The sequence below is a fragment of the Pelobates fuscus genome, chromosome 6, assembly GCF_036172605.1.
Source record: "Pelobates fuscus isolate aPelFus1 chromosome 6, aPelFus1.pri, whole genome shotgun sequence".
NCBI classification, from domain to species: Eukaryota; Metazoa; Chordata; class Amphibia; order Anura; family Pelobatidae; genus Pelobates; species Pelobates fuscus.
This window is the reverse complement of record NC_086322.1, coordinates 193,846,883-193,872,359: the sequence shown is the minus strand read 5'-3', so window position 1 is coordinate 193,872,359 and position 25,477 is coordinate 193,846,883. Positions and strand designations below refer to the sequence as shown.

The 25,477-nt window shown below is 38.4% G+C and overlaps 1 protein-coding gene across 1 annotated transcript in view; it reads left to right on the top strand.

Moving 5' to 3' along the window:
• The window catches only part of LOC134614635 (melanopsin-B-like), a 279,387-nt gene extending 258,472 nt beyond the window's left edge, over window positions 1-20,915 (top strand). Inside the window, exons 9-10 of the mRNA XM_063458634.1 lie at window positions 16,019-16,162; window positions 19,533-20,915. Of these exons, the coding sequence (XP_063314704.1) occupies window positions 16,019-16,162; window positions 19,533-19,952 (564 nt within the window). The 3' untranslated portion in view covers window positions 19,953-20,915. The remainder of the gene's footprint in view (window positions 1-16,018; window positions 16,163-19,532) is intronic.
• Window positions 20,916-25,477: the final 4,562 nt, after the last annotated feature.

Below are 25,477 nucleotides of genomic sequence, written 5' to 3'. Positions count from 1 at the left end.
TGGTTCTAGCTTGTCTAGTCACTCAGTGCTCTGGTATTCTAGTTTGCTCTTTGGTTCTGACCCGGCTTGTTGTACTATTCTGCTTATCTCTGTTATCCCTCTGACCCGGCTTGTCTCTCGCTTACCTGTCTTCTCCTTACCTCGACCTCGGCTTGTCTCTGACTATTCTCTGTACGTTAGTCCGGCCATTCTAAGGCCCGGTATACGTACCTTTCTACTGTTAATACTCTGCGTGTTGGATCCCTGTCCCGATCCTGACATTACGACAGGGCCAATGGATCCTGCAGGTACTAACAGTCAGCTTGGTTCTTCCGACCCCAGGTTTGACGCCATGGAACACAGGATGGATCAGATGGCCCTAGCACTACAGGCGCTTTTGTCTCGTGCTAGTAACCCACCAGAGGAGACACGTACTCCTTCGATCTCTCCTGTAAGTTCAGGTCTAGAAGTGGCCACTGTAGGTGCTTCTTCTCGTATTACTCCACCAGTACGTTATGGCGGTTCACCTGAGAAGTGTCGTGGTTTTTTGAACCAGATCAGCATCCATTTCGAATTACAACCCCGCTCCTATCCTACAGATAGAGCGAAGATTGGATTCATTGTTACGTTACTCATTGAGAAGGCTCTGAGATGGGCTAATCCTTTATGGGAGAATGATAACCCATTAGTCTATAACTATAATGCCTTTGTAGCTGCTTTTAAAAGAACTTTTGACCCCCCTGGTAGGAAGGTCAATGCAGCTAGATTACTGTTGCGCCTTAGACAGGAAAATCGAACACTTGTGGATTATGCACTAGAGTTCAGATCCTTGGCGGCAGAAGTTAAGTGGAACGAACAGGCTTATATAGATGTATTTTTAAATGGGCTATCAGATGTAATCCTTGACGAGGTCGCTACTAGAGAGCTCCCTGAGAGTTTGGAGGATTTAATTTCTTTTATCTCTCGCATTGATGAACGCTTAAGAGAGAGACAGAACACTCGAGATAGGACTCGTAGACCCTCCTTTAAACTAGCTCCTGCATTTCGAGATTCTGAGATCGAAACCTCACGTTTCCCTGAGCCTATGCAGATAGGTAATACTCACCTCACAGAGGAGGAGAGACAGTACAGGAGAAGGGAGGGTTTATGTATGTACTGTGGAGTCAGAGGTCATTTACGCCTAAATTGTCCCAATCGTTCGGGAAACGCTCGCACCTAAGTTTCTCTAGAGGACAGGCCTTGGGTGTATCTATTTTGTCCTCTGTTCACAATTATAAAGATCACAGGCTTCTGTTACCCGTTTCTTTGACTTGGGAGAAGGGAGTAGTAAAAACCATGGCTTTGATCGATTCTGGAGCCGCTGAGAGCTTTATCGATCAAGTTTTTGTTAACAAGCATACTATCCCATCCCAGTTAAGGGAGACACCCCTGGCCGTTGAGGCCATAGATGGTAGACCGTTACTTGAGCCTGTTATTTTCCGTGAGACCATACCTGTGAATTTAACTGTTGGCATTTTGCATGAGGAAGATCTATCCCTGTTGATCATTTCCTCTCCTTCTATTCCCATAGTCCTGGGGTACTCCTGGTTAAAGAGACATAACCCTATCATTAATTGGGAATTAGGGGAGATAGTTTCATGGGGTCAGAATTGCCAAGAGAAGTGTTTGCGGAGGGTCTCGCCTCTTTGCCTGGCAAACACGTCGGCTAGCTCCTCTAATCCTACAGAGATACAAATACCGCCTCAGTACCTGGATTTAAAGGCAGTATTTGATAAAAAGAGAGCCGATACCTTACCTCCTCACAGATCCTTTGATTGCAAGATTAACCTACTCCCTGGTACCATGCCTCCCAGGGGTCATGTATACCCGTTATCTACTAAGGAGAATTCAGTTCTAGAGGAGTATATTCACGAGAATTTAGACAAGGGATTCATTAGGAGATCCTCCTCCCCTGCCGGGGCTGGATTTTTTTTTGTTAAAAAGAAGGATGGTTCTCTTAGGCCTTGTATTGATTATCGAGGTTTGAACAAGATAACCATTAGGAATGCTTATCCCATTCCTTTGATTACTGAACTCTTTGATCGTTTAAAGGGTTCTAACATTTTCACTAAGTTAGACCTCAGAGGGGCGTACAACTTGGTGAGAGTCCAGCAGGGACACGAGTGGATGACGGCGTTCAATACTCGTTACGGTCATTATGAATATACTGTAATGCCTTTTGGGTTATGTAATGCACCGGCCGTATTCCAGGATCTGATAAATGAGGTTCTTAGGGAATTTCAGCAGGAGTGTGTTATTGTATACCTGGACGATATACTCATACATTCTAGAGACATTGAGACTCACCACGATCAGGTCAGAAGGGTTTTGCACAAACTTCTTCAACATGGGCTGTACTGTAAATTGGAGAAATGTAGTTTCGATCAATCCCAAGTAAATTTCCTCGGTTATGTGATCTCTGGGGAGGGATTTAAGATGGACCCGGATAAGCTCCAGTCCATTCTGGATTGGCCTCTACCCAAGGGTCTCAAGGCCGTTCAGAGATTCATTGGGTTCTCCAATTACTATAGGCGCTTTATTAAGGGTTATTCTTCTATTATTGCGCCCATCACCAATATGACCAAACAGGGGGTTGATACTAAGAATTGGTCTACGGAAGCTCTCCTTGCTTTTAAAACTCTCAAGGAGCGTTTTGCTTCCGCCCCAATTTTGGTTCACCCTAATACCACTCTGCCTTTCCTACTTGAGGTAGACGCCTCAGAGACTGGCGTAGGTGCTATCCTATCCCAAAGGCTAGGTGTGGATAAACCATTACATCCATGTGGATTTTTTTCTAAAAAATTGTCTGGTGCAGAGAGCAGATATGACATTGGGGACAGAGAACTACTAGCTGTTATCAAAGCTTTAAAGGAATGGAGACATTTATTGGAAGGGACATTACATCCTGTTACTATTTTAACGGATCACAAGAACTTGTCCTATATTGGAGAGGCCAAGCGATTGTCTTCCAGGCAAGCTCGTTGGTCGTTATTCCTTACCCATTTCAACTACGTTCTTACTTATAGGCCTGGTTCAAAGAATTCTAAAGCCGATGCTCTATCTCGCCAATATGAACCATTGGCTTCTTCTGAACCGGTTCTGTCTTCTATTGTACCCCAATGCAACATTATTGCTAACACAAGTCTCAAAATCCATTCCCCGTTGCTTGCCCAGATCTTGAACTTACAGCATCTAGCACCTGGACAGACTCCTGAGGGAAGAAAATTTGTTCCTCCTGAACTCCAACTGGAGCTCTTACAGTGTTTCCACGAAAGCAAGGTGGCTGGTCATCCTGGCATTCGCAAGACTTATTCCCTGATCTCCAAGGATTTCTGGTGGCCTTCCTTACGAAAGGATATTAAGGAGTTCGTCGGGGCTTGCGAGACTTGTACCAGGACTAAACAGCCTCACGCATCTCCCTGTGGTTTGTTGCTTCCCTTGGACATTCCTGAGAAACCATGGTCCTGTTTGGCCATGGACTTTATTGTGGATTTACCTGCCTCCAAGAGACAGACAGTTATTCTCACGGTGGTGGATAGATTCACTAAGATGGCTCATTTTGTACCGTTGCCTAAACTCCCCTCATCTCCTGAATTGGCGGAGATTTTTGCGAGAGAAGTTTTTCGCTTACATGGGATACCTTCTGAAATCGTTTCTGATAGAGGCTCTCAATTTGTCTCACGATTCTGGAGATCCTTTTGTTCTCAATTAGGCATCAAATTGAACTTCTCCTCTGCATATCACCCTCAGTCTAACGGAGCCGCTGAGCGTACTAATCAAAAGATTGAACAATATCTGCGCTGCTTTGTTTCCGAACACCAGGATGATTGGGTCGGTTTGATTCCTTGGGCAGAGTTCGCACACAATAATCTCGTTTGTGATTCTACTCGTTCCAGCCCCTTCTTCATGAATTATGGCTTTCATCCCTCCATTTTTCCTTCGGTCTCTTCTTCCCAAGGAGTATCGTCGGTTGATGATCATGTCGCCAATCTGAAGAAGTTGTGGGATCAGACTCGTCAGATTCTCCTGCATAATTCTATGTTGTTCAAAAAACACGCTGATAAACACAGAAGGGCGGCTCCAGTTTTTGTCCCTGGGGATAGAGTATGGCTGAGTACTAAGAACATTCGTTTAAAAGTTCCCTCTATGAAATTTGCGCCTCGGTACATAGGTCCTTACAGGGTTTTGTCTCGTATCAACCCGGTTGCGTATCGCCTAGCTCTGCCGTCGGCCTTACGCATTCCCAACTCCTTTCATGTGTCGTTGCTGAAACCACTGATTTGCAACAGATTCTCCTCTGCGGTTTCCTCACCTCGCTCTGTTCAGGTGGACGGCCAGGAGGAGTACGAGGTCAACTCCATTATCAATTCCCGATTGTCCCGGGGAAAATTACAGTATCTGGTCAACTGGAAGGGATATGGTCCTGAGGAGAGGAGTTGGGTACCTCAGGAGGACGTCCATGCTCCTCGCCTCCGCAGGGCGTTTCACTCCCGCTTCCCATCTCGTCCCGGTCCCTTCCGCCCGGTGGGCGTATCTGAGAGGGGGGGTACTGTCAGGGTACCTGAGGTCTCTACCTTGGAGAAGGGTAGAGACTTAGTTGTTTATCCGTCTAGACACGCCATATCTCCCGTTCCTCGCGGTCCATCCAGTCTTTCTAACGCTGGCCGCAAGGGATCCGCTTCCTTTTCTAACATGACGCTCGATACGTGACGTCTTGACGCTATCCCGAGCGACCTGCCACTTTATTGGCTTTATCCTATCAGCACTCAGCTGAGGCGTGTCTACTCTCCGGACTCAGGGTATTTAAGCTTGCTTCACTCGTCAGCTCATTGCCCTGTCGTGGTTCTAGCTTGTCTAGTCACTCAGTGCTCTGGTATTCTAGTTTGCTCTTTGGTTCTGACCCGGCTTGTTGTACTATTCTGCTTATCTCTGTTATCCCTCTGACCCGGCTTGTCTCTCGCTTACCTGTCTTCTCCTTACCTCGACCTCGGCTTGTCTCTGACTATTCTCTGTACGTTAGTCCGGCCATTCTAAGGCCCGGTATACGTACCTTTCTACTGTTAATACTCTGCGTGTTGGATCCCTGTCCCGATCCTGACAGCCACTGCATGTGAATACATGTGAATTGTGAATTTCCGGCCATGGCTCTCCCCTCACCATTCGCAAGTCAAGTGCACACCAGCACTATGCACTTGACTTGCTCTGCACTGAAGACACATAATTTGGGCCATTCTGTGAGTGACCGACTGCGAGCTGTGTTGGCCACCCAGTGCCCCTGTTGCCATGGCGCTCTGTGCGGCCCCACAGCTTGCACACCCCAAGGGTCGGCGCTGGTGTCACCCTCCCCCTTCAACCCTTGTGAGGCACTCCCTGGTGCGGTTCGCACCCCCGTCACCCACCTTGTGACACCACTGGACAATAGGTTACTAGTTCAAAGTTGATCTAATAAATACCAGAGACAAATAGAACTCCTAAATGTCCACTTCAAAATGCAAGAAAAGACTAACAAAAAGAGAGCTTTACTTCTAGGGGAATAATATTTATATCAAACATGAGAGTGTGAAGGGGATAAAGGCATTATAGATAGATACAATAAATAGGATAGGGTGAGAAAGGTACATGTTCAATCTGAATTAAAGGCTTACGTTAAAGAACTAACATATAATGACATTGCTGACAACTTAGGGAGGCCTTTTTTTTAACACTTAATACTATTTTCACAGGAGACAAGAGAGAGTGTTTATGTTTTCAGAATGTTTGATAATTATCTGCTTACAATCCTGTATACATCTTACACATCTGGTTACTCTGTGGTTCAGAGGTCCATTTAACATCTAAGATTATATATAAATGTTTTTTTTAGCAAAAGGACTTATTTTCATTTTAAAGTCTTTTAGTACATGGATATATTAGGTTAGGTTCTCACACTGAGGTCAGATATGTAAGTAGACATGTGCAGCACAATATATTATGGGTTATGGATTGAATTTCTTGTTATTCAGGGCAGTGTTTCAATATGGCTCTGGTTTGTCCAGGGTTAATTTTCAGCCAGTTTGGGCTTCAACAATTAAGATCTCCTGTGTGCACGATTCAAATCTTGATAAAGTATAACACGTTCATTTAGCAAACCGCGCACAAAGAGATTCCCTACACTTCTATGGGAGTTAATATGCCATTGCCTGTCTGTTTTGTATGAATGTTTTTAACCTTTTTGAAAATAATGGAATGATGTCAATGAACAGGCTGCATCTTTCTCTGTTCAAGACACATTATTGACTAATAGTTACATAATGCTGGCTTCGACCGCCCTGACTGAACGCGGAATCTGTTGGTGCTTTATAAATAATAACAATAATAATAATTGAATCCTATAGAAGGGAACAAATGTGCGGCTTTTTATTTTTCTCAGGAGATAAGAGGAGCAACATATTGATTGTATGACAATCATCTTGCCTCTTAAGATATTATAATTGGCTCTTAGCCATTTGACAGTAGTAACTGGAATTGTATGTGAGGATAAGACAATGACAAGAGAAATATACAGTGCAACAGAGGTTGGATAATTAAAAGCAATAAGGTTGTGATTATGTTCTTAACCCATATCTTGTTTTCAACCTGTTTATATAATGTATTATATTAAAGGGTCACTCTTAGCACCATCACTACTTTGTAATGTATTATTGCAATGGCAATAGTTCATTGAGCAACTTCAGCCTACAAACCTAAGCCTACTTTCTAAGAGTAGATTACAACTGCAATGATTTAGAAAAACTGTTAAACAAACAGCCCAGTTCTAAAAATAATAATAATAATTACCTATGAACTATCCCAAATCCCAAAACGTTTTATGTATCAGCTCATTAGAGAATTTGCCTTTTTGCTTGAAAACAGCAAGGTAATTTGCTAGTAGAGGACTCATGTAAGAGGTTCTGCCTTGATGAGCTTACATTTTAATTGCCATTGGAGTGATACTAAGAATCTTCCAGTTATTTAAATAACTAGTGTATGTGAGTCCTACACTAACAATTCACCATGCTGCTTTCAGCTAAAAGGTAAAACCTCTAATGAGAAATAAAGGGGTATTTTTCTATATTCATACGCACTTAACCATAATAGGGAACACATGGGTTGGACAGCAGCACTGTAACATGGCTGTGTAATACAAAATAGTAGAAGAATTATAGTAAAAGAAATAGGATTAATTTTACCGACAGATTTAATCACATCTAACTGATTACCTTAGATTCCCACTAACAATGGGTACTTTAAACAGTTAAGGTCCGTTGTATTCAATGTACACTTACCCAAGGGTAAAATGGCAAAATAACTAGTCATTATTTTAAATGACGGAAGATCAGAATGAATTTAAAATGCATTTAAAATTTATATAAAATATAATTGCCTTGTTAAAATAACACACATTACATAGACATCATGGAGGTAAATTATAATTTACCATCACATTATATGTGTAATGTAGTATGTTAGATCATCTTAAATATCATTAATAAACATTTGGCAACAGTTATACATATTATTTATTTTATTTCTAAAATATTTTACCAGGAAAGATACATTGAGATGTGAAATAAATCTAACACTATGAAAAGATTACTCTTTCCATACAGATTATATCACTACATATAGTACATGATGACATCAAGGACAAGAAATTTGTTAGGGTATGAATTTCCTTTCTTAGCAAATAAGGATAAATTCACAGACATGGCCAGAATGACCCGGGAGGTCGTTACAAAGTTTCTCAATAAGATTACAGTGAGTGTTTGCTAAAATCCCTGACATAATCACCTCTTGTGAAAAAAAAACTGTAAATAACAAATAATAATTGAATTAATTAAAAGCCACAGTACTCAATCAGGGAATTATTTTAAAGACCTTATTTATGTATTGGTGCTATGATACTGCCACTGGTGGACAATTAAAAGCATTGCATATACATGCAATAATTTATAACTAATTCCATGAACTACAGCCAAACCAATCACATCATTAGGCACTATGATGTTCAAGCCCCAAAGGGAAGGTTTTAGATAAACAAATAGTAGAGTACACATCAGACAAGAAGGGATCACATGTGATGTCACAGGAGAACACAATACATACCACACTCACTAACACTCACAGACACCATCCACGACAGCTATCTTAGAGTCTCCTTGGACTTGCCTTTATTCCTCTATAATTCTCATCGATATACATTAGTATTAACTTATAAATGTATACTGCCTTTATTTATAATTGCAATAAAGTAATATTGCTCTTTAATATATCTATTTATGAAGTAGGATATACAGATAGTCAAGAACCACTTCTATTAAAGTGTAACGTAGAATAAGTGAAACCCTTTACTTTTACTGCAGAAAATGAAAGCAAAGTAACCTAGTTGGCTACCACCCTTTGATAGTATTGATTATCTGCATTCCTGCTGATAAATTGGACGTGTGGGAAAGGCTATACATAGCCTTATTTTAAATTCCAAGAATATTAACATTGGCATCATTGTAGCAAGTATTTCTAATATACACACCATAATGGTTATGGATACTCCCTAAAACCTGGTGTAATCTGACATTTATTGTATTTTTGAAATAAGGGTGTGATGATCTGACCTCAATAATAAACTTAGATCAACTAATGCTATGGTGACCCCATGGTCTGTGGTGTCCTATATGAAAGTCATGGTTCCTCAGGTCTGTAATATTGTAAGATTTCTTTCAGTGTCTTGGTTAATGCATAACATATAAGGGAGACTGCTCTTTGTTTACCATTGCTTCAGACTGTTTAACCGTATTAATATATTGCTTGACAAAACTGACAATACTAAATTATAGTTGACTTAATGGTAAAATTCAATTGTGATTTGCTTATATGCCATGTGTAGTCTTCTTATTTCCATTTAAAATATTATGCGTATTAATATGAACATAAAGTCAATTATTCAGATTATTATTAAAATTATACTAGCTATTTTCATATCCATTACGGTTTATATGCATTAATTTTCTTTCATATTACAAATCATTAAATCCATAATATTTCACATAGTATATTGTTGTAAATCTTGTAAATTAAGTTATTGTATATTGTTTGGATAGTTGTGTAAAATAAACAACAACACTTCAATTCAAATTGCAGAACATGTCCATAAAATCCAGAAGAAATATTTACAACACAGTATCTCCGCTTATTTTGCCCAAGTACATCAAGAAGACCATTCTCTACTCTCCTTTATGGCCATTTTTACAAGTAAGAAAAACTGGAGAGTGTGTGATGTTTGTGATTTAAGTAGAATTGAAACTAAATGGACCTTTGAATTAAATACTTTGGTTGCAGAAGATCTAAATTAAGATTTTGAGTTAAAGGGAAACTCCAGTGCCAGAAAAACGATCCGTTTTTCTGGCACTGGAGGGTCCCTCTCCCTCCCACCCACCAATCCCCGGTTACTGAAGGGGTGAAAACCCCTTCAGTCACTTACCTGGGACAGCGGCGATGTCCCTTGCCGCTGTCTCCGCCTCCGCGACGCTCCTCCCAGTGATTGCGTCAGCCGGTGGGCGAGACTGATCTTGCCCACCGGCCGAGGAGACGTAATGCGCATGCGCGGAAATGCCGCGCATGCGCATTACGTCTCCCCATAGAAAAGCATTGAAAAATAATTTCAATGCTTTCCTATGGGGTTTTGAGCGACGCTGGAGGTCCTCACACAGCGTGAGGACGTCCAGCGACGCTCTAGCACAGGTTTCCTGTGCTAGAACCCAGGAAGTGACCTCTAGTGGCTGTCTAGTAGACAGCCACTAGAGGTGGAGTTAACCCTGCAATGTAATTATTGCAGTTTATGAAAAACTGCAATAATTACACTTGCAGGGTTAAGGGTAGTGGTAGTGGAGTTGGCACCCAGACCACTCCAATGGGCAGAAGTGGTCTGGGTGCCTGGAGTGTCCCTTTAAAGCATTTTTTATGAAAGGTGTTTGTGGTTTCTTGGTGAGGTAACTTCTATAGTCACCTGTCTGTAGTTGTTTTCCCTGGAATTGGAAATTGAAATAAGATTTCCATATATTGATTTTTCTTGCAATATTATTTTGAAGATTTTTTTGTATTGTTATAAATTTTGTAGATTTTAGATATATTATAATTCTACTGGACTCTATATCCAGCTCTTAATAAAGATGGCATTCCCAATGTCCTAAAATAGATAGTCAAATCTATTTCAGGACAATAGACATCATCCTGTTTTACTTACCTTCATCATCTTCGAGGAGAGTACAGTTTTTCAGAACCTACAATTGTGCTCAAAAGTCTGCATACAGGGTGCAATATCCTGCTGAAAGAGGCCACTGCAATCAGGGGATTCCAGTGCCATGAAGGGGAGTACATGGTCTGCAGCAATCTCTAAGTAGGTGGTATGTGTCAAAGTAACATCCAGATAGATGCTGTTACGAGCTCCATGTACCCCGGCTTGGTACCTACGTTAATCTTGCTTCCTAGCTGGAACCGGGAAACCTGAAGCGCTTCTGCCCGCAGTCACCGCAGTTTGACTGGGGTCCTTTTGGAGCTTTTTTTGGAGCAACACACACACACCCTCCTATCCACCTGATCTAAAAAATGTGATCCATCAGACAAGGCAACCTTCTTACATTGCTCCATGGTGCAGTTTTGAGGCTTAAATCCCACTTTTGGTAGTGGACAAGGGTCATCATAGGCACTATGACTTGTGGTGGGGTTTACCTCCTGCAGGTAGTGGATGTGGCTCACATAACAAAATCCTACCAGTAGTTAGAAAATGCAGGGCTGAAAGACAGCACTGAACCATTAATACTAGCAGCACAGCAACAGGCACTCAGCACCAAATCAGTAAAAGTGGGGGTCTACCACACCAGACAGTACCCAAACTGCAGACTGTGCAAAGAAGCCTCTGAGAAAATCCAGCACTTAGTAGCCAGGTGCAGGATGTTAGCAGAGACAGCATACACTGGAGAGGCACCCGGGTTGCTAGGATTGTGTACTGAAATATCTGCACAGAATATGAGCTCTACCTGCTTATTTCCAGATGGGATATACCTCAAAGGGTAGTTGAGAATGACAGGACTAAGATCCTGTGGTACCTTCAGATCCAAACAGAGAAGAAAGTGGTGGCCAACCAGCTAACCTGACATTGTGGTGGTAGACAAGGAAAGGAAGACATCATTGGTGATGAAAGTGGCAATACCTAGTGATCATAACATCAGGAAGAAGGAACATGAGAAGATGAACAAATACCAAGGACTGAAAGAGTAGCTAGAAAATATGTGGAAAATAGTCACATACACTGTTCCCTCTAGGTTGTGCGCATGTACTGTTTTTGAGGGAGCGTAAAAAGAGTTTTGATCTTCACGCAGCTCCTTGCAGTGACTGACAGAAGGTGGCGTGTGCCACAAGGATCAAGTCAATGGCCATCAGCGGGGCCCAGGAGGTGGCCAATTGGCCAACTGGCCACCTTAGCGCACCCCTGAAGCAGGAGAAAGGGAGAAGGCACCCGGTGGAAGTGGCTAGGGAGGTGGCTATGATGTAACTCTGCCCCCAGCATCACTACCGCAAGACCTCAAGAAGGGGATCCCCACTGGACCCCAAAGAGAAAATCCCCACTGGATCTCGGCAGACAATACTTACTGGATCCCAGGGAGAGGATCCTTACTGCATTCCAGGGAGAAAATCCCCAGGAATGTGGCAGCTGTATGAGCCTAAACAAATAAAAAATAAAACAGAAATAAAATTAATTTGTGTGAATGTGTGTGTCTGTCAGTTAGAGTGTCTGTCAGTGAGCTTTTAAAATCAGTGAGATTGTGTGTCTGTTATTGAGAGTTTGTGTCAGTGTGTCAGGCAGTGAGTATGTCTGTCAGTGTGTGCTTCAAATTAGTGAGATTGTATGTCTGTCATTTAGAGGTTGCATCTGTGTGTTTAAGAAGCATTTATGTACATGTAACCATTTACTGGGCAAATAGCCCCTTTTGAAAAATCTGTGGGTGATATTTCTCCATATAATGTTTACTATTGGTGTCTGCTGAATTAGGCTCTTTGTTTCTCCTGTGTGCTTCAGACATTTCCCATCATATCAAAATTCATTTTTTGTTTTTAAGAAACATTAAGGTATATTTCTGAGCTCTGTTTGCAAATTATATGGTGACATTACATTTTCCCTCCTCTCCATATAATGTTCACTGTAATTGTGTGAGCTGAATTTGATTTATGTGTAAGAAGCATTGTTATGTACATATCACCATTTGTGTTTATCCTTGTTCGTGCAGTTGCCCTCTGTTGCTTTCTATGGACTGCCTGAGAGACCAAAATGGGCAATAGCAGAGAGGCTTGTCTGTCTGAATGGCTGAAATTACACTAACACTGTTGTGTAACTACTAAAACTGCATTATCATGTAGTAATAGTGTAATATAGTGTTATAAACCACGAGAGAGAGACTATGCTGTATTAAAATTATCAGGAAACAATTTCAGGTTTACATTCGTATAAAAATTCTAAATTTTGGATAGGGAAAAAAACGTTGCACACCAACTAAGAAAAATAAAGATAACATTGGTCCCAGTTGTGATAGAAGCACTTGGGACTGTGACCCACAAGTTGGGGGAGTGGCTTCAGCAGGTTCCAGGTGTGACATCTTAGATCGCTGTCCAGAAGAGTGCAGTTCTAGGAACGGCTAAGATACTGTGCAGAACCCTCAGGCCACAGGCCTTTGGTAGAGGACTTGAGAATGAGGAATAGACAACAGAAATACCACACAAAGGTATTTCAATTTTTATATATGTATATATCATTTTTTTGATGTGTGTATATATAGTGTGTGTTATATAAAAATTCAATAATTATTTTTTTAGTTTGCAACTTCATGACACTATAGAAATACAAAAATACAGAAAATCAGAATAGCTTCTAAACGTCCCCTCTTTCTGCTGTATCAGAAGGCACTGTCTGTCTTTATAATGTAGCATAAACTGACATTACAGTCTGTCAAGTGTAGATTGTAATGTATTATACGATGCATTCGCAAAAGTATGAATAATGAATCATTCATATGGCATGACTGGAACTAAATAAGCAGAAATTGCTACTTTAAAAATGCACATCTTTTTGGTAAGAAATAATGGAGACTGAACAACATTCCAAATTAATATGGATACGTTTAATTAGGCAAAATGCTCGGCTGGTAATATTATACACACCACTTATAGCACTGAAAGAATGTACACTCCTATGCATGTTTTATACATGGCCTTGCCAACACCTGACTTTTGTGAAGGACTCTTCTATTAAAAGAACTGAAACAAACAGGAGATACACACTGTTTGTTGATTATGTTGTCTTGAGGAAGTTTCTGTCTGCTACTATTAATCAACCTCAGCTAGCTCTGAGCTAAAAACATCAGATACTACCAAGGAAGTGCTAGAAATAAACTTGGGTTGTGAAGCAAAGATTACGTATGTATTTTGCGATATATCAGAAGAGACATTGAGTCAACTATAATTAAAATTTCATTTTCATCTATTAAAAACAGAATGATCATATATAGAGGAAGAAATGTTAACCTAAATGTCATTCTAAAGTTATTACATTCAGATCACATTTGTCTACAAATTTATAGTTTTAGGTTGTATCACAACATTTTGTAAATCTTTGATTTCAGATAAGGAACTTGTTTACTGCATTACAAATAACATTACAAATTAAATTTAGACAGATTTTCTATTCCACACAAAATGCATGAGAAATAATGCTGCTCTGATTTTCCAAGTCTGTATTTCTTATACTTCTTTTATTTTTGTATATTCTTTATTTTGGTAATGGCAGGGCAATACAAGGTAATGACATACAAAATGTTTGCAACAGATGCAAGGACACTGTTTGTGGGGTGACGCAGCACTCCGTTCAGCGATTGGTAAAGGGAAGTACTGCACTGAGCAAACTCAAAAGTGTAACATACAACTAAACTGTATTAGTAAGGCATCTGCCAAATTTAGAAAATTAATAATAAAAAAGACAAAAAACTAACAAAAGCATAAGATACAGATGCCAATTTTGCGTTAATCTCTTTCTCGTGGGTTCAGAGCTGTACCAGTTGTCGCTGCCTCTAGAAACATGCTCAGCAAGGTAAGGATGTACAGCTCCCCAACTCTTTGCTATACGACATCCGTATCGCATATAAACTCCCTAGTGAATAAAGAAAAGAATATAGAGCAGGAAAAGAGGGAAAGGAAAGGAGTGAGTGGTAGTGTGGTGGGTGAGTCTCGGACTCTGCAACTTCTGTGGGTGTAGAATGAGATGGGGGAGGGGCAAAACGATGCCTTCACATGGGACATGGAAACCCCCAGAAAGGTAGGTATCTGTGTGACTGTTGTGAAAGGGAGCCAGGGGGTCAGTGGGGACGTCCTTTAAGGCAGAGGAAAAGTTTGCAATGCCCACTCCACCACCTCAGTAACTCAAATCAGCCACGGTTCCCAAACCTTTTCCAATTTCTTGAGGGTTTTTTCTTATACTTCTTGAGTAAAGAAGAATCCTTTATTCCTACTCAGAACTGTGATAACATTTGAGGACTTTGTGCCTTCATGAAGTTTTCCAGAATCACCCACATCATTAGCAGACATTGAGAATGAACTTTGTGTTTGCTACAAAAGCGAAGCATTTCTCATGCAAAAGTCATATAGATTATGAGCAAAAACCTCCAAAGTGCTCTAAGAACATAAGGCAGCGATATCCAAAGATTTCTCATGGTTAAGGTACACACTACTTGCAAATCTGGATACTGAGCAATATCTGTGATACTGCCACGTAAAATGTAAAAAGACTGAAAAAAAATAACGAGTTCATAAAGTTTCAGTGTTTTGACTGTATTTTTATATCCTGTAAACTCATAAGAACAACACTTCATCTTCATTAAAAAGGTCGAATTTACCTGAACTTACAGCTTTTAAAATGCTTGCAACTTCCAATTAACAAGACAGCAGTTAATTGAGAACAAATTGCTATTTTCATTATAGCAGATGTTTATTTTAGTATTTTAGAACAGAATGCATAATTGTAATGTAAAGATAAAAAAGATTTAAGTGTTACTGGTTCCTATCCTATATCACTAGATGAATCATAATAAAGACAAGTATTGTACTCAAACAAACATGTAAACATTTACTGCAAGTACTCGCAGGCTTCCCCAAACTCCGGCCCTCCAGATGTTACTGAACTACAACTCCCATGATTCTCACCCTATCTATTTCTTTTAAAGAACCATGGGAGTTTTAGTTCAGCAACATCTGGAGGGCCGGAGTCTGGGGAAGCCTGAACTAGAACTATAACAATATACAACATCAAAACCTTGACATTCAGTAGCTTTATTCAAATTGTACTGTAAAATAAATGCATGGCACATCAGACCAAACCATCAACAGGAACAGAGAAATGTAAGTATCACTCTATGTGCCAATGCATGACCCAATTTCTACTATAAGACCTTAATCATAGGCTTGTCGAATTCACACAAATAGAAAACCATAAAACCATACCTATGACTAAACATACACTTTCACATGTAGGTTATTTTCAGATTTAACAATTGGACAGTGGATGAAGTGTGGGGCAAATACAGCAAATACAAATGATAATAACATGCCGATGGCTAGGGGAGGGCATTAGGAAACTGAATAAAGAAGTGGGACTTGGAGAATATAATTTAAGAAAAGGTGGAAAATGGATATGATAAATGCATTGATTTTTAGACCAATCTCTGCTACTTACACAATTACATGTTATCATTATTATGTTTCTATAGTAGTTTGATTTAGTACAACAATTTTTATAACAGCTGTTTTCAAGAATGACTCTGAAAATCCGTATTAATAATTTTGAGTATTGTAGATTACACATATATATACTCAAATTTTAAGTACATGGAAAACTATTTTCTGTTTTGAGAGTGATGAAAATATCATATTTGTTTATATTTAGGTGCTGAGTGATGTAGAACAGGAACCGGTTTACAAAAGTTTACGTCTTCAAAGAAGCAATTCTTTCTCTTCGAGTCACAAGCAGAAACAGAAAGGGGCGATACTTTTGAAGGCCTGGAGCTGCAATGCATTACAGGAAGAAAAGGTAAGCATAAAAATGTAATAGCATAAATACAGTTCAATAATAATAATAAGTAAATGTATGACTAACAAGCATACTGCATACAGGAGACAAATCAGACATCATATCAACATGGACATAGGAAACAGAATTCTGCATGGTTGCCCATTGTTTCAGTGTGCAATACAAGCGATAACTCCTCATTTTGGAGAAAATGTATCATAAAAGATATCAATAGCAATTAATAAATCAACCAAGCAAGTGGGCTGTCTGCTTTACTGGCACATCATCACGGGAAATGCCCACATGGAAAGCGGTCAGACAACCAAAGAAGAAGGATTTTAGCTTGGCATGGATGCCTGTCAGTTTGATTGACAGCCTGTTTGGTTAGCCCCACTCTGGGCAGCACATATAGTACAGTAAGTTTTACAGTTTGAAAAAAAAAAAAGGGAAAATCATTACCCTTGCAGATTGTATACTAATAACTGCAGTTTGCCACAAATAATTTTGATAATTTTTGTATCAAATAATTTATTATTTTAGCTCTTTTAGCTCCAGTCCCAGCTGTTGCTAATGGTGGGTGCTCATAATCCTTACAAGCTGCTAATTGGAAGGGTCCATGAGTAATTGACAACCATAGCTGCTCATTGACTATTTTATTTAAAGGGATATTGTCACTTTGTTGGAATTGACACCATTGAATAAAACACTGAAAATAGGTTAACCTTTTTTTTTTTTTTCAGCAAACATCATAGTTATATAAAGCAAAACCAGGGCTATTCATAAATTATAAACAGTGTTTGAATATTTACTCTTCTCTGTATGCTTTCTCTATGCTGATTGCCAGGTGCAAAGGACAGAGTTTGTAACAATTATTGACAGGTAGCTAAAATTTCTACATTTAATTTATTATTTTTCAGTCCACACAAAGACATATCTATTAAATATAGAGATATGTTAATATATTATTAAAAATTCTAGGAAGTGACAGTTCGCATTTAAGAATTGTAGGAGGCATAGTACGTGGATATCAGTTTAGGCCAGTGTCTTAATTTCTCTTTTCTACTTTTTTATTAGGAAACACACTGACACCTACTGGCTAAACTACCTAATTACAATGATCCTATTTTATCTTTTCTTACATAGGTCTCAATTTAAATATGTAAAAAAATAATATTTTGATGTTTTTTTATATATTGATATATTTATTTACAAGTGATTTTTTTTGTATATTTTAATATTTGAAAAAATAAATCTAAACCTTTATCCAAAATTATTAAATTATTTGAAAAAGCTTATCCAATATTATCTAATCAAGCTATCCTTGTATTGATGTTATTTTGTGTTACTTTTGTGTTTTACTTTATATAAATTCTGGTTTTGAAACATAACTATAATTAAATTATATAAACTAGGCATGTTATTTTATACGTGTAATTTTATTCTACCTTCTCCTAAACCTTTTTTCAGACGTACAGAAATGTACCTAGGGTTATAACACTTATGCGAATATTGATATATGCACATTGCTTAAAAAAAAAGGCATGATATGTATTAAAAGTGATGATTTTCAATGATAATGTCGCTTTAAGGGATAATGGAAAAATTTAGTTTGCAAAAATAGATTTAGGTATCTGTAATAGCGTTCCATTGTAATTAGTAAATGAAAATTAAGAATACTTAAGGCAATTTTTTATTTATTTATTTTTTGTTTTGTTTTTTAATTGTTTTTATTTGGTAGCATGTTTTCTTGCTTTTTGATTGTTCATGTAAAGCTTTTTTCATATTACTATTTTTTCTTTTTTTTACTTTACTTTTTTCTTTATGTATGCATTTTATGCCTAGATGTGACTGTATTTTTATATTTGTATTCATGTGCCTCCCACCTTCAAGACCTTGTAAAAAATATTTTGAGATGAGGGACATTAAGATTTCTTTTGTTTTGTCCTTTTTTTTCCCCACGGTGTACTTTTTTGTTTCAATATATCTTTTTTCATTTATTGGGGAACATTTTTCTTTCCAGTTATTTTTTTATTTTTGTTAGTAGTTTTTTTTGTGTGTGTGTTTTCATTTTATTCAACCTTTCCAGCTACTGTATGCTTTTTTATGTAAGGACGGTGGGATAAAGACTTTGTTATTCTGATGTTTAAGTTTGTATGTATCCATATGCCCATTGTTCCTTACATGTATTGTGAATATTCATCTGGATAAGGAATGTCTGTTTACCCTTGTGTTTTTTTATTTTCCCTTCATTGTTTTTTCCTTTTTACCCTAGTTGTATCCTTATTGTAAAATGTAAAAACTGTTCAACAAAAATAATTGAAAAGAATGTTCAAGGTAAACTATATTAGGCTATATGGATGAGGAAAAAAGACAAAATATGTTTTTAAGATTCAAAATAGCCAGGCCAGATGGACCTCTTGGGTTTTATCTGCTTTTGTAATGTATGTTAGAATTTTTCCAACTGTATAGCTTGCCTTGCAGGCAGTGGCATACACACACTCCATGGGGCCCCAGTGTGAAACTGACCTGTGCCCTCCCCCACCCCCCTCAGATCCGTGTGCCCCCCCCAGACACATACATACAGACATGCATACAGACACACATACATACATACATACAGACACATACACACATACAGAGACACATACACACAGACAGACACATACACACAGACAGACAGATACATACACACATACACCCCCTGACAGACACACAGACACTTACATACATACAGACAAACACACAACCCCGACAGAGACGTACACAGACACACACATACAGAGACATACAGAGACACATACAGACACACACACACACATACAGACACACACACATAAAGAGACACACACATACAGACACATGCATACAGAGACACACACATACACACAGACAGACACACACATACACAAAATGTTTCCTATCTTTTGCAGGAGGGTGACTTTCCTTGGGGTCCAGTGGACGCTCAGCCTGATTGGAGTCAGAGTTCCACTCTGACTCCCTCCTCTCCTGCCTCCCACGAGGCTCTCTGATAGGTGGGAGGAGAGACCGGGGCAGTCACTTCCTCCCAGCTCTGTCTGATGTCATCCATACCCATCGGGTGGCTCTAACAGCATGGGTCAGCCGATGGGCCCCTTTATGTGCGGCCCCGCAGTTTGCAGCTGCGACCCCTGCGACTGCGGTATGTATGCCACTGCTTGCAAAATGGTGGTCTGTGGTGTTACCTTATTAACATAATTGAATAATGTGTGTTTTTCTTTTTTTCTGTGTTGTTTTTTTTTTGTACAGGTTTCTTCCCTGTTTTTCGAAATTATGAATTATCTTAGTAGAAGACTTTTTTTTATTTGCCTTAGACAGCAGAAAGACTAAATATTTATTTTTATTTTAAAATCAGGTTCTACCAACTCTACGTATCCTGGAAAATTCGCTAAGAAAACCTGATGTCCGCAGTACTCAAGAGATTCTTCTTACAAGATCTCTGAATGCAGTTACCTTTCCCATTGGATTAGAACCTGTTGTGAAAGATGGTATTTCAAATATTTCTCAGTTCCAAACCCGTGAACATGATGTGAATGATGGCTTGGAATGGATTGTCCGTGCTACAATCCCACGAATTGTCATTATTCCTACTTCTGAGAGTAGCATCTCTGACATACAGGAAAATCAAGATAATGGTTTAGACCAAAAAAATGAAGAGGAGGATGAAGATGATGAGGATTTTTTCAATTTCCACCTTGACACAAGTTTGTTGGACCTTGAAGAATTAACCTCTTCCACAGATCTTTTTGAAGCAGTTGAGAAGTTTCTATCATAAACATAAATGTTAAAAATTGCATTTTCAAATGAGCCACACATGCTATAAATTGTTCATATGCAATAGGCAGGGCACCTAGTCATATATTTCAGATACTTTGCAACCATTTACACAAATGCGCAGCTATTTAATGATGATAACTCTATTTTCTTAATGATTTATCTCTAGCTTTAATAGAGCACACAGCATCTTGCCTATAATTTATGTTTTGGTTGTGTAACAAAGCCATAGGCAAGCAACTTTTTATGATCTTTACCACTTATAAGATGTCAAACAAACTTTGTCAAATGGATATTTTTTGAGATGTTGTCAATATGAATTTCCTTTTGCACTAAAATTAATATGTTCTTCCTCTTAGTGAAAATATATTTAGTTAAAGGAATGAATAAAAAACAATGGTTAACGCCTTTCTTTTGGATGATTGGAACAATAACAATGTGATCACTAGTTCTCACTGTCCAAAAACTAATTAAAAACAAATCGATTAAAAAATATATTTGTTTTTAAATCTTTAAGTCAATAAATACTCATGGTATTAAATGAGAGTGTAGTGTAAAACATTAGAATTTATGTAACAATATGAGATGGTTCAGACCTATTGGTCTATCTATAATCTAATTCAAAGTATGTTCCAAAGGAACACTCCAAGCACCATAACCACTACAGCACACTGTATTGGTTGTGGTTTCAAGAATACCCTGGCACCCTCCCCCATATTTTACGGAGTCAATAATTTTCAGAATGTTTTGGAACTATTTAAGAACAGTTTGAATGGTTTAGCTTCTTACCTGGGGTCCACCGGGTGCTGCTCCTCACCTCCACTACAACGCAGTTAGAGCACAAAGCTCTTGTCACTGGTGGTGCAAAGCTTAACTCATAGTATTCTCATAAGAGCTAAAGGTAGATCCTGAGCAGATGCTCCTGGCTCTCATTAAGCTGTAGAGGAGGAGGAGGGGTATGGCGTTTGGCAGACCATAGAGAAGAATGTGGGTGGTGTGACAGGGCATCAAGGCACCATACAGCATGCTATAGTAGTTATGGTGCTTGGAGTGTTCATTTAGCTTGTAGCATTTAAGTTAAATATACAATATATGTAAAACAAATATTGAAATCTAGTTTCTCTAAATTTCTGAAAAAAAAATAAAAGCTGAGCAAACCTCTGTGGTTAAACCAAATTGTGAAAAATATCTGAAAATGTGACATGCTATATCAAACAAATATTTGACAATTTACCCCATAATAACTGAAGTATCTTTACTTGTTTATAGCCCTTGCCAATATACAATTTGTGAACATTGATTAATTTTTTTTCAAAAAATTATCTTCAAATAATAGACATAATTATTCACAATACAGGAGAGATGTTCACATGGCATTTTTTTTAAAAAAAATTCCTGACTGATTTTGTACAAAATTGGAAACATATATATGTCAATATAAAAAATGTATTTATTTGTGTATGGTTGTTGTGCTTCCTTTTTGAATGAGTGGGACTACAAAAGTAAATGGAACGTGACCTGTCTGTACTGATTAAAGGTATACGTAAAATCAGCTAAATGATCTGAGAACAGTTATCATTGTCCTTATGTACTATTATTCTATATAGAGCATTGCAGCAAAGAAACAGACAACAATAAACCATAACAACTTTAGCATAATGGAGTGGTTTTGGTGTATAGATATGCGCCTGCAGTCTCACTGCTCAATTCTTTGCTACGTAGGAGTTAAACCACTTTGTTAATACATTTTCTGCTTGTGGTCAAGAAACAAGAGGATAATAGGCGCTCGCTATAGTAAGTAGTGGGCAGGCAGCAGTGTACAAAGCAAGGATTCCCAAAACCTTGTATGTGGATAACAATAGGAGAAAAAAGAGTGTATACCGCGCCTAGAGGTTATTAAATACAAAAGTATACATACATATATTTGATGGATATTTCCAAAGGTAGATGGTAACCTCAAAATAAAAATAAGAAAATAATAATAGTGCAGTACAGTAAATCAGTACAAAGAATATCAAATAAAGCTATACACAGTCCACTCACATTTGGATGAGCTATAACAGAGCTCGGCTGTGATGCGCTTGGACGGTACAATCCCCGTCTTAGGATATGTGGTGATGGTAGCTCCAGGTGTGTTCCAAGGTGCAGAGGTGTGTTGGTTATAAAAAGGAAATATAGCAGCAAATGGTGAAGTAAGTTCTGATAATATGATAAAAATAAATAGTAATGTACTTACAATTGCTAGAGCATAAAGCCTGCTGTAGTGTGGTATAATCCCCACCAAGGATATGCAGGATCCAGGGAGTAAATAAAAGTAGTTGAAATATAAAAGTATTCTATAAAATGTACTTTAATATATAACAAACAGGTATAATAACAAGTATAAAAGTCCACTTCTGAAGAAGCCTTATCAGGCGAAACGCGTAAAGTGGACTTTTATACTTGTTATTATACCTGTTTGTTATATATTAAAGTACATTTTATAGAATACTTTTATATTTCAACTACTTTTATTTACTCCCTGGATCCTGCATATCCTTGGTGGGGATTATACCACCTAAGCTGTTTACACTAGAGCAGGCTTTATGCTCTAGCAATTGTAAGTACATTACTATTTATTTTTATCATATTATCAGAACTTACTTCACCATTTGCTGCTATATTTCCTTTTTATAACCAACACACCTCTGCACCTTGGAACACACCTGGAGCTACCATCACCACATATCCTAAGACGGGGATTGTACCGTCCAAGCGCATCACAGCCGAGCTCTGTTATAGCTCATCCAAATGTGAGTGGACTGTGTATAGCTTTATTTGATATTCTTTGTACTGATTTACTGTACTGCACTATTATTATTTTCTTATTGTTATTTTGAGGTTACCATCTACCTTTGGAAATATCCATCAAATATATGTATGTATACTTTTGTATTTAATAACCTCTAGGCGCGGTATACACTCTTTTTTCTCCTATTATTTTCTGCTTGTGACCTACACAGTCTCGCTACACACTTCCTTTTTTTTTTTTCTCGCCACTTCAAATAACTAAACATTTTGTTTGTTTCGTGATTTATCTATATAATGTTTTCAGATGAATCATAATTAGTTTGAAAACTCATATGCACAAATCTAAAATGTAATAACCAAGAGCTGCAAAGGTTCGTATTGTCAGGACATTATTGATATTGCGTTAGCTTTTGCTTTGTTTGTGGTTTACTTCAGAAAGAACTTAATGTCTTTGTTGCCTATTAAATGTAGTAGTAGTGTTGTATTAAATCAAGTGCCTTGTTAAAAGAGTATCATATACATATCATCTTAATAACAATGCTGATTAACATATTAGTGACACAGCTTCAGTTTGCTTGAGTTGTACTTAAGGACACAAGCAATTTTGGAATGTTTGCTATGTGTGTGTTCAACAGCATTTTATCCTTTACTGTACCAATACATATTATATACTGTTTTTAAGGACAAACATAGCTTTATTTTGATGAGACAACTTATATATAAATTTTCATTATAAAAACAAAAATCATAGTTTCGGCAAAAATAATGTACAGATTTAGCACAGCTTGAGAAAAGTAATTTGAAATAAATAAATGAATTTGCCCTGATTTGCAAATACATCATATGTCTAGGATTTCATTTTATTTTTGGTAGTTACAGATCACAAAATAAAAGGAGTAAACTACAATTTTAATGTGAAACAAATGTAGAATTTGCTATGTTTATCTGGTAAGCTGGATAGCCACAGAAAGCAAAATTGCCACTCAAAAGTATATACTTATATAAAGTAGGCATCATGGAGTATTTAGAGAGTGTAGCGGAGAGCTGGTTTCTCACAGACTATCTCTGCTGGTAATCCAAGTGAGGCTCAGGAACAAGTAGTAAAACCCAAGATAATAATAATCACGGTTAGTAAAGTAATCCAAGAGTTTCCCATTACGTTTCCCAATAACTGGACGACACACAGCATCAGGAGCAGAACTGAACTTTTAATTCACACGACCTTCTTTTAAGCATTTCTCCCATGCAACGGAGACACCCACAATAATTATTACAGTAACCAATCATTTGCTCGTCACCTCCTACACATCTCCTCCCCTCAGTGTGACACATAATCCACTTACACAGTTTTACCCCGTTTCTAAATGTACCCCAAATTTGTCAAATATAGGTATGCAGTGGGGATCCCTGGTAGCCCTGATCTGGGTGATCAACATATTCAAAAATCACCCAGATCGGACCAGGGGTTCGGGATTTAGGTTGAAGTGACAATTTTGACCGACCGCACACGAGGTGGTAGCCGAACGTGCTTCCATGAGTTTTGGCCTTGCGGTCGGTCTTTGTTCGGGAGGTAAAACACATACAAATCTATGCCATCCAGAGCCGAGCCAACGTTCGTATTAATCCCCTCGTTCGGGACATTCATTTTACCGAACTGGGAGCCGGTTGGGTATTCCATTCGTGAGTTGTGGAGCCCTGGAGGTCTCAGCGGTGTTCGGGTAATCGAGTGTCCGATTTGAGTTCCAGACACTCGACGACCAAACACCGCTGAGCATTCGTACGCAAGATGGCCGCCGCCCCGTTGTTCGTATGCCGAACAGCGGCCACCCAGATACACACAAAGTAACGATTTAATTACCAATTAGCCTGCGGTTACAGAATAGGAAATACTAAACGAGGGGCACACTTCTCTCTGGGGTGGTCGGATGGTTCGGTATTTTCATTCATACGGTGCTATGTACAATAGGAATATACCTAGCGGGCATTTAACGAAAGCACATTGTAACATGAAATTTTGCAGACAGCCCAATGCAATCTGCTACAGAGAGGAACAAAGGTATGTGTGTGGCGCTCTCTATCTGTAGATGAGCAGCAATCCACCTACTAGGAATCCCCACAACCTTGTGAAAAACAAACAGAAAAACAGTGGTGGTGGTGGAAAATGAAGAAAGTATTTAATTACATACAGTTGATGGAAGAAAATCCTGTACATTATGTCTTAATAAAAAGAACAAAAAAACATAATAGTGCAATACAGTTAGATAATATATACAGATAATATTAGCAATGCCAATGGAACACTCACACGGTCTAGAGCCAATATAGCTCTATTTCTGTAGGCGTAGACGATATAATCCCCATTTAGGGACACAATGGTGAGATTCAGGAGTCTTCATCTAGGTAGTAGTATATATAGGGAGATATAGACAGAGAGAACTCCAATGGTATAATACAGTAGGTAACATTGGAAATATTGGGGAAAATATCCTACTTACTATACCCAGAGCATGGACCTGCTACGATATAATCAGGCTTGGGTAGAATGATCCCCACCTATGGATATACTGGATGTCCATGAAGCCAATCTAAAAATGAAATACAATTCCAAGGACTGGATATTTAAAATTAAAAGAGTACTTTATTTAACAATATATAAAAAAGCAATAAAATTAGATTTAAAAAAAGTACCAGTCCACAATAGAATTGAGTAGTCTCTGGTTTCAGGCCTTCACTTTA